This window comes from Cyprinus carpio, chromosome B6, assembly GCF_018340385.1.
Source record: "Cyprinus carpio isolate SPL01 chromosome B6, ASM1834038v1, whole genome shotgun sequence".
Classification (NCBI taxonomy): Eukaryota; Metazoa; Chordata; class Actinopteri; order Cypriniformes; family Cyprinidae; genus Cyprinus; species Cyprinus carpio.
This window is the reverse complement of record NC_056602.1, coordinates 8,145,004-8,154,095: the sequence shown is the minus strand read 5'-3', so window position 1 is coordinate 8,154,095 and position 9,092 is coordinate 8,145,004. Positions and strand designations below refer to the sequence as shown.

At 37.9% G+C, this 9,092-nt stretch overlaps 1 protein-coding gene across 1 annotated transcript; it reads right to left on the bottom strand.

The window, feature by feature from the left end:
* Nucleotides 1-720: 720 nt before the first annotated feature.
* Nucleotides 721-1,363, bottom strand: LOC122137646 (autophagy-related protein 9A-like). The gene is made up of 3 exons (XM_042725509.1): nucleotides 1,152-1,363; nucleotides 918-1,060; nucleotides 721-829 (listed from the first exon to the last, which is right to left on the bottom strand). Exons 1-3 carry the CDS (start codon nucleotides 1,348-1,350, stop codon nucleotides 821-823), a joined length of 351 nt encoding a protein of 116 aa, XP_042581443.1. The 5' UTR covers nucleotides 1,351-1,363; the 3' UTR covers nucleotides 721-820.
* Nucleotides 1,364-9,092: the final 7,729 nt, after the last annotated feature.

Here is a 9,092-nt window from a genome sequence, read left to right as displayed (position 1 = left end):
TCTGGGCAACTTCAGTGCCAAAAACAAGCCGGTCCTGAGATATCTGAAACGTGTAATGCTATACACAACTCCCTCATTCTCACAAATCATGTTTTATTCACCTGAGCCACGGTAAATAAACTGAAAATCTGACTGAAAAAAATCCTTTGGATCTGAAAAAATAATAAAGTGCATTCTCACTTGATATTGCGAATAATAAAAATTAAGAAAAAGCATGCATAATTTTTTACAGTGCCAGACTTGAATGATCTTCAGTGGTTTTCCCCCCTCACAGAAATCTGGGATTGACAATAAAATCTTAGTTTGCAAAGCTTAAAGTTCATAATGGCACATTGCATATTATAAATATTTCTTCCTCCTTTCAAAATTATTCAAAGCAGTTCAAAAATTCTAAGCACATATTTCCTACATCAACACCAACCTTTACATTTTGACAAGAACGGAAATGTCAAGGTCAACAGAATGCAATCATATTTGACCGTTTACTCAAAGGCCTGTCAACTGCTTTTTCCAGCTGGCAAATAGACTTTCCTATTCACAATGAAATATTTTACAGAACTTCTCTCAAATGGATCAATATGTGAGAACTATGAATAATTGAGTATTTTGATAAAGTTGTTCACTGTATCATTCCCACAAAAGCTCAAACCATTACAATGCATCTTGAAATTTGATACGATGCCACTCTGTGACATACAGTAGTTAAGCTCAGACTTGTGTTTTGTCCAAGAGTAAATAAATACGACTTTTTTTTTTTATCGGTGTCCAAAAGTAAATGGATGCTGTGAGTCTCTCGAATACTTCATCTAGGACACAGCTGCTAAGTCACCTAAAAAAAAAGACGAGAACACAGAACTGAATATTAGGAATCCAGCACTTATCAGTGTAGCTTCAGATTTACCGCTTTCCCGTTATACCTTATGGATGTGTGGTGGTAGCTCATCCTCAGACCCCTCCTCGGGCACTGGGTCGTGATGTCTGCTCATTTGGTTCTCCTCAGACCAGCCGCCCATAGGCATACGAGGCGTTCTCTGAGCTCGAAAGCTTCCAGAAACGGGATCTGTAGGAGATAGTTTGTTGCCCATGTAAAGTCTACGTTGTGGCACTTTTCATTCTTAGATATTACTACAAACAGTCGTTTAAGGTAGTACCTGAGGTTCTGCCATAGTGCCGCTGGCTGCCGCTCTGCTGTGCTGCCCCCGCCTGATGTGAGGTGGTTGGGAAAGTGCTGGAACGGGGGAAGGTGCGGGCGGCTTCCATGTCCTCATTGACACTCTCACTGCTCTCGTCACTCTCCTGTCTGTGCCAGGTGTGTCGAGACACCTCACCTCGCGACTGCTGATTGTGCATCTAATCACACATTAGATAAAGTTACAATATTCACAGTGCAGACTGAGACTGACCTCTTTCAACACATCATTGGTTAAAAGGCTGATTTTTGCTCCCCCATACATGTACGATCATTGATTCCATAAGTGTGTATTAAAGCTTTGCTTATATATCAGCAACAGTTCATGTGTTTACTTTTACCCCTCATGCACATGTAGAGTAGCATGAATGCTCATCTCTGTATATGCGTATTCTGATAGGACCATACTGGACAAGCTGGCCTCTCCTTAAGCGCTTTTACTGCCGGGAAAGCTGATGATAATGGGCATCAGTGCTGGACGAGGGCGATCCAAGAGTTGAGGAGGGAGAAAAAGAACAAATGAATGATATGAAACAGTTTGGCAGGGACATTTTAAAATCAGTCTAGCTGTAAAGATGCAAAAGACACATACATTAGTTCAAAAAAGTTTGGAGTTGGTATGATTTCTTTAGCAGTTTTTTTTGAAAGAGGTCCCCCAAATAGGCTACATTGATTTGATATAAAAAAAAGTAATATTTAGAAATATATATTTTTTTACAATGTATTCCATTTTTAATATTTTTTAATGTAATTTATTTCTGTGATTTCACATTTTATGTAACAACTGCATGTGAATTTTGATTCATTTAAATCTGAAGAAAAGCAATAATTTCTTTAAAGAAAATATTTCTGACTCCAAACTTTTAAACAGCAGTGTAAGTTTTGTTAAAAATTGCTATTTTTAAGAAGTCGCATTGATTCTAATAAGTTCATTGACTTTGTCTTCTTAATAAGAAATCTATGAAATGTAAATGTTAACAGGTCTCGTTTCACTACTAACTGTACACAATTTGTGTATTTATTCAACATTTTTTACAAGTGTTTTTTTTTACTTTGTTTTTTAATGTTTTAATATTTACAAACCGATTAATCATACAAATGCCCGTGCTAATCAATATAAGGAATCTTTATATATTTTGGTCGAGCTCTGTAACTCAATTAAAAACACACAACATCTTTTACTAGACACCTTAGGAATACATAAGAGAAATCAATAAAATAATAAAGCTGAAAAAAATTTATATAATTATTATTACAATTTTATGAAGTTATATAAAAATAATCTAATTTATGCTTAGTCATTACCCTGAGCTCGTCATTGCTCTCCCAGCCACCACAGCTGGATGGTCAGGGTCGTGGCAGTTCAAGTGACGGTAGCTGCCTGCAGGTGTTGACTGCGGCTGACAGGAGAGAGGACCAGTGGGCGGATGCCCCCTCACTCACTCCAACAGACACAGGATTGATGGAGCCCTCTCGACCCATATGCAGCGAGGCCAGGGATGGGGGTCCCATCAGGAGATTTGCAATAAGACTGCGAGGCTGAAATGAAACAACACCCAAAATCAGACCTCTTTTTAAAAAGAACTTTGTTCTCTTTGTAATCATATTGTATCTAATCTTAAAAGCGGGTTCTGGATCACTTTTTATAAATCTCTTTTAGGACCCAGTCTAAAATTTATTATAATTATAATTATTATCATTGTTCTTATTGGCCATATTATCAGATAGATATGTAATGATCTGGTTGAGTTGGCAGTCATTTGGATACCTCTGAAATCAGACTGTAGTGAATGGGTTGAGTAAATGCAGGAATCTTGCATATGATTCCCTGCTGTCTGCAGGCAAGCTCGCGGTGCAACCTTCTCCTTCAGAGGCTGATGAAATGCGTGCTCTCCCGAGGGGGCTGTGCCAAGTGGGATTGTGATAGCAAAGTGCATGAGTGACAGTTCAGTTTCCAATGCTTCTGCCTGGCTAGATAGGGCTCTGTTTTTCCCCGCCAGAATCCACTAAGTAGACCACAAAAGGGACATTATAGTCAACAAATTTACAAAAAAAAAAAAAATAAAAAAAAAAAAAAAGAGAGAACTAGGTAGATACAATCTATTAAAAAAAACGCACATAGTGAAAATAATTGGGGGAAAAAAGTTTTGATCCCTGACCGCAGGATGACCATGTTGACGACATCCTCTGTGCACAGAGAAAGTATCGCCCCCACACGACCACGTCCACAGGAAAGTTTCGGAAAAAAGGCAATGATCTTAGATTTACGCCGCAAGCAAAAAAAATTAGAAGAAAGGGAAGTGATGAAGGACTCACAGCTCCTCAAGAATAATACTACGGGACAGAGATCAAAAGACCATCAGCAATGCAATCTGTTTTAGAAATGTTGTATGCATTGTATGGGAAAGGACATCATACAGGTTTTATCTGTGAAAAAAAAAATTACCTTGTTGGTTAATACAAAAACCACTGAAACTGCAGATAGGTCTGGGAATTCCCCAAAAATATCTGCACTATTTCTATGGCCATATGTGCATATCATCACCAAAATCCTGTCTTGGTCTGTAGGGCATTGTAGCTGGTATCAAAACCTACAATTAATTTTTGGTCCTCTTTTATTGTAGGTTGGGTATTACACAATGAAATAACGAAGGATTCTTGGTTTTCCAATTCTATTTTATTTCAGTAAATGTTATGTTAGTTTTATTCACAATAATAATATATTTGTGTTGGTCCACAAAGAAGTATTTCATAAGCTGGCTGCATACTTACAGCCTTGTACTGAAAGAGCTGTGCGAACTCGTCTATGGTCTCATCACGGTGGCATTACCCGCCAATGATCAGGCATGTAATTGATGTGGCCAAGATCACTTTAAGCAGCTGTCTGGGCAGAACACCAATGCTGTCTGGGAAGAAAACGACCTAGGGAAACAAGCACAAATAGTAAAGTCAAATTCTGGCATTAAAAAAATGACAACAAAATCCAAAGACTTTTATCGGTCCGTCTGAAAAAGAGAAAGGGTTTATTGAACATCTCAGTTGAATACTTCATTTTGGGACCCTTTCTCAGATGTTTAAATGGCTTAAAACATCAAAAACACTAACAAATAAAAAAAATATGCTTTCCTCCACTGCTGGCTGCTGACGCTTTAGTAAATGTGCTACAATGAGTTAGCAGAAAAGCTCACCATGGACATTTTTAGGTAGAGGCGGTGATGTTAAAAGCGATCTGATCTCACAGTAAAAACAGATGTTGTAGATAGAAGCTTGACGAGGCGGTGGAGCCAAAAAAAAGACCCCTGATATGATAAGGAGGAGAGGTAATAAAAAACATTGTCGCGGATCCTAAAACACCTGTTAACAAAAAGACATTTGTTTGTTATGATGTGGCTCAAATGATAGTAGTAAGAGGAAATCACATTTAGCGCCACAATAATAATGACATTTAATATATAAAAGATACCTAGCACTGCACACCATCCACTGGAAAGAGAAATGCATCAGGAAGGCGTAACCTTTGAGGGAGATCAGTGCTTGATTAACAAACTGGTTGGCAAAGGGATGTCGTAGTCCACACGGTTAGCCAGGAAACACTGTGAATGCCACCACAAACACCAGTTGCCTGGAACAATGACGGGGAAAAAAGTGCACGACTCTGATTCACTGTTTACAGACAGATTTATTTAGACACTAGGACATTAAAAGAACTGATACTTACACAAGCCACAATTCTACCAGCAGATAAAGGAAATCCATTCTTTGGTGTAGATGATAGAAAGTTTGACTGTTAAGAAAAAATAAGACTTTTGTTGACCGTAATCACTAAATTGATATCAAGCAACTTGATTTAACATGACAAAATCGAGTTATCCAATTAAGCAATACAATCAGTGCACAAAGATATCTCTGGAAGACAGGGTCCAGATTTTCAATGTGGTGCCATGGAGCTGAAATTAAACACAAAAATCACAAAATTACACGGAAAAATTTCGGTTAATGGTTAAGAAGCGTGTTGCATATCCATTGATCATTTAAGGCAAAACTTGCACAAAAGAAATTGTACAGCAGGCTGGCTTGGACATTACCAATTAGGAAACACAAAACTATGCTGCCATTGTGTTCTTTAGTTAAAAATTGTGGGATCTGTCTTAAATTTACATTTTGGATCCCTCTGGACCATGCACCAGCAGATTCTCTTCTCAGGGAGGGGAGTCACGTGTTTAGGACGCATCCAGGCGATGGTACTCTGTGTCAAAGTGGGCCCTCCCGCGGTCAGCCCACTGATTCTCCTGTCAACACACTATCCCTTCTGCTTTCCTGTAGATTAAAAACCCAAAACACTTAGGTGCAAGGAAACCACTGGTGTGATACAAAAACATTAATACAAATAAATGTGGTTTTAAATTATGTTTAAAAGACATTAAATGTGTGTATAAAGATTACTATGACAAAATTGGAGTTCAGAAATGGTATTTTAAAAAATAACCAGCCCACAAAAACATGTCAGGGACACTCCACTGGAGCCCTCAATGCGCAACACAACGGCGGGCCCACGGCTTCAAGAAAGAAACGTTTGCACCATGACGCACGTCTCAATGAAACCGACAAAAATAACATTACTTAACCCAATATAATCGGTTTAAACCACGGCATTGTTGTTGCCATTAGTAAGCAGTTTTTGTTTTTTTTTCTTGTTTAATGTTGGACCAGTGGTGGCTGGTTCTTTTTCAACATGCCAATATCTAAGTCAATCATGATGCTACAATCAGAGAAAGTCGTCTGAATTGAAACGATAACACTGGTTATGAGGAAGATTAATAAATAATTCTTACCTTGTACGTTACCTTCGCCATTTCATTTATGAAAACCAAAATGGATACGGGAGCAATTCGCCTCTTCCTAGATGAAACAGCAAAAAACATAAGACACACCAGTCAGTCCATTCTTGCAAAAGGCAAAAAAGAGAACACAGTGGCCACTTGTTATTTTTGGAGTTCTTCTGGGTTATCCGTAACATGGCCTGTAATACTTTAAAATAACTAATGTTTGTTAGTATCGCTGACAGTAGGCAGCCAGTTATTTATGTCAACCGAAGCCTGCGGAAAATCTGAGCATGCGCGTCACCACTGGAAGGAAACACCTACCTATGACAAGCAACCAAACAGGCGATTAGCTATTCAGAGCAAAGCATTGAATTGAAATCTTACCTCATTGGAATACAAAGGAGCAGTGATTTAGGATTCGCACTGTGTATATAAAACGCCGAGTTCTCTTTGTGGTCACTTCAGAAGCATTTTGGTGTCGATTCTTGACGCCACTGTGTACAGAGGCCCCGTGCCACTGCGTGACACATGTGGCTGTCCAACCGGAAGCAGGTTTTGGGAAGTGAACGAGCCAACTGGGATCTAGGCGGCGGGTTCTTCTTTTAGTAAATACAGCAAACAACATTAATTCCAAAAAGCATTCAGGCTACTGAATTCACCAGAATACATTGAACGTTTGTAAATGTACCTGAATATTTAAATTACACTGTGAGTTAAATAGTAAACAATGATTAATCATAGAATTGGTTGTATTGTTACAGTTTAAAGGACAGCAAATATTAAAGCCCTTTGACACATGTTTGGAACGGCGAACAACAGAAAATGACAGTTTTTATAAATTTCAAGAGGACAAAAACACGTAGTCAGTCCAATAAGCTTTTTCAGTGCCAAAATATTTCATTTTTAGTTAATCTTACACATCAGGGACACACGTACTCACACTGACTGAAAAAATGCTAGTTACATACAATCTAGAAAGAAGTTTGACATCTCAAAATTTTGTTTGCCATGGGTTCCACCTTTATTCCTAGGGTTTAAAATGGAACAGAAATTGTTTCCATTTTTACAAGTAGATCTTATCATTTTTGTCCTTTGATAAAAAAAGAACCTACATTTCAGATTAATTCAGACACATTAAATGGTTCAGAAGGGGACTAGTGTGAAGTCCTAATGTGAATTGGGACATACTGGGTAGTCACTAAATCACCACACTGCTCAGTAAACTTTGAACCGAACCAGTGAAAGGTCCCTGGTCAACAGTGTGCACTACCTGTCTATACAACGGACCTTTGTGACTTGTTGTGGCATCAACAATGAATGACCTGATGCACCAAGTCTGCTTAAGTTTCATAATATGATTTTGGGGAGAAACAGAACAGATCATAGTACGTCAAGGCTTGTTTGCAAATTAACTGCAGAATATGTGCATGCTTAAATTAGTTTGTAAAATCTCAAATATGTTAAATTTACATGTGCAGCACAAAAGCGAGTGTGTGAATAAAGCCAAATTTAACTGCAAAGGTGGCACAGAAGCACTTCTGCAAAGTAGCATTTACATACTCTTTACACAGACTGTTTAATGCTGCTCAGAGGCTGCATAAATACATCTTCCACAGCAATTACAACTGTTACCTGTATGTTTTGATAGGGAGCTGAAGTGGTTATGAGCAGGAATATATTAATCTGGCTTTTTGTATGTGGAATTGCACCTTACACTGAAGTTTTGAGTAGGCACAGAGTAGCCTTACCTCGGCTGCAAGACACCCTAATTAGTCAGGACAGGGCTTTGGTATTTTTTAAAGATGGAGTAACAAGAAGGAGTGTGTATGTATATTTCATGATGCATTCAAAAGGACAAAACACAATAAACAATATTATTCCACTTCAGCATAAGTATACACCATGCACAGCATAGCCCATATCTTTCCCTCTCACACATATCTTTCAGGTTAATTTGTTTAATATTTAATGTAACTGAATCTGGAGGATAAAGGAAGGTGTATGGTTTACTTTTAAAAAAATATACTTTTTAAAAAAAAAGAAAACTAAAATTCGTTTTGATTAAAATCATGTAAATATCAACAAAAAAAATTTCCTTACTCTCAAATTGTTCCAAACCTGTATAAGATATTTTAAGGAACATATTTCCTTTTTTTGGTTAGCCAATCAGAAGACGCTTTCTCCCTGCCAATCATTTTGCACGTTCACATCTAGCAGTTCATATATTGAAAGTCGTAATTTCAGAACGTGACGGTGTGAAAAAGAACAGAAAGACAGAGAAAATAAAGAGACCAAAAGACGAAAACTGGAGCAAAAAAAATAAGCAAGACGAAAAGCTTTTTATCGCTGGAGGGCGCTTGAGAGCTTGTTAACTCTTAAAAACAGTTACACTCTCTGAGCTTGCTTTACTTCTGCTTGGCAGGTAACAATGCCATATTATGCCAGCCAAAGACATCGTTGTCCTGAGAAAGAGCCCTCCTTTAACCATAGTTAAATTAAGCACACCAACACACCACACACACACACACACACACACACACACACACACACACATAAATAAATGAATAAATAAATAAAATGAAAAACTAGTATTAAAATGTATGAATAGGGAGTGTGTCTTATAAGCCTGGTCCCGCACAGTTAACGTAGTTTACAACAACTAAGAATAATGTACATCCAGCCGGTTGTTATCTCAGAATAAACCCCGATGAGAAGCGCTTATTACGCGGCTACTTGCCAAAATAAGTAACAATAATTATACGCGAAATATTGATTTGAGTTCAAAGCATTCAAAGAGAGCACGTGATACCAGGATGACATAATTAAATAATGTACACCATTTTGAATCGATTTTAATATTTTATTAGCTAAACAAACGCAAGCTTCCACCAAGAAAAAATAGTTCAAGCAAGAGTACAGCGCCGACTGCTGTTACCCGGATGAGCCAGTGTTATTAGCTTTTACCAGTTGTTATAAAGGGATAACATACCTCGGAACCAATCAGAATCAAGTATTCCGCAGAGCCGTGTAATAATCAAATATAACCATATTGTCCATGAGTGTACCATTTCCAGTTTATT

Coding starts and splice junctions, on each gene's coding strand:
- LOC122137646 (XM_042725509.1), bottom strand. CDS start 1,350: ATGCACAATCAGCAGTCGCGAGGTGAGGTGTCTCGACACACCTGGCAC. Junction 1,061..1,151: donor GCACTATGGCAGAACCTCAG/GTACTACCTTAA, acceptor TATCTCCTACAG/ATCCCGTTTCTGGAAGCTTT.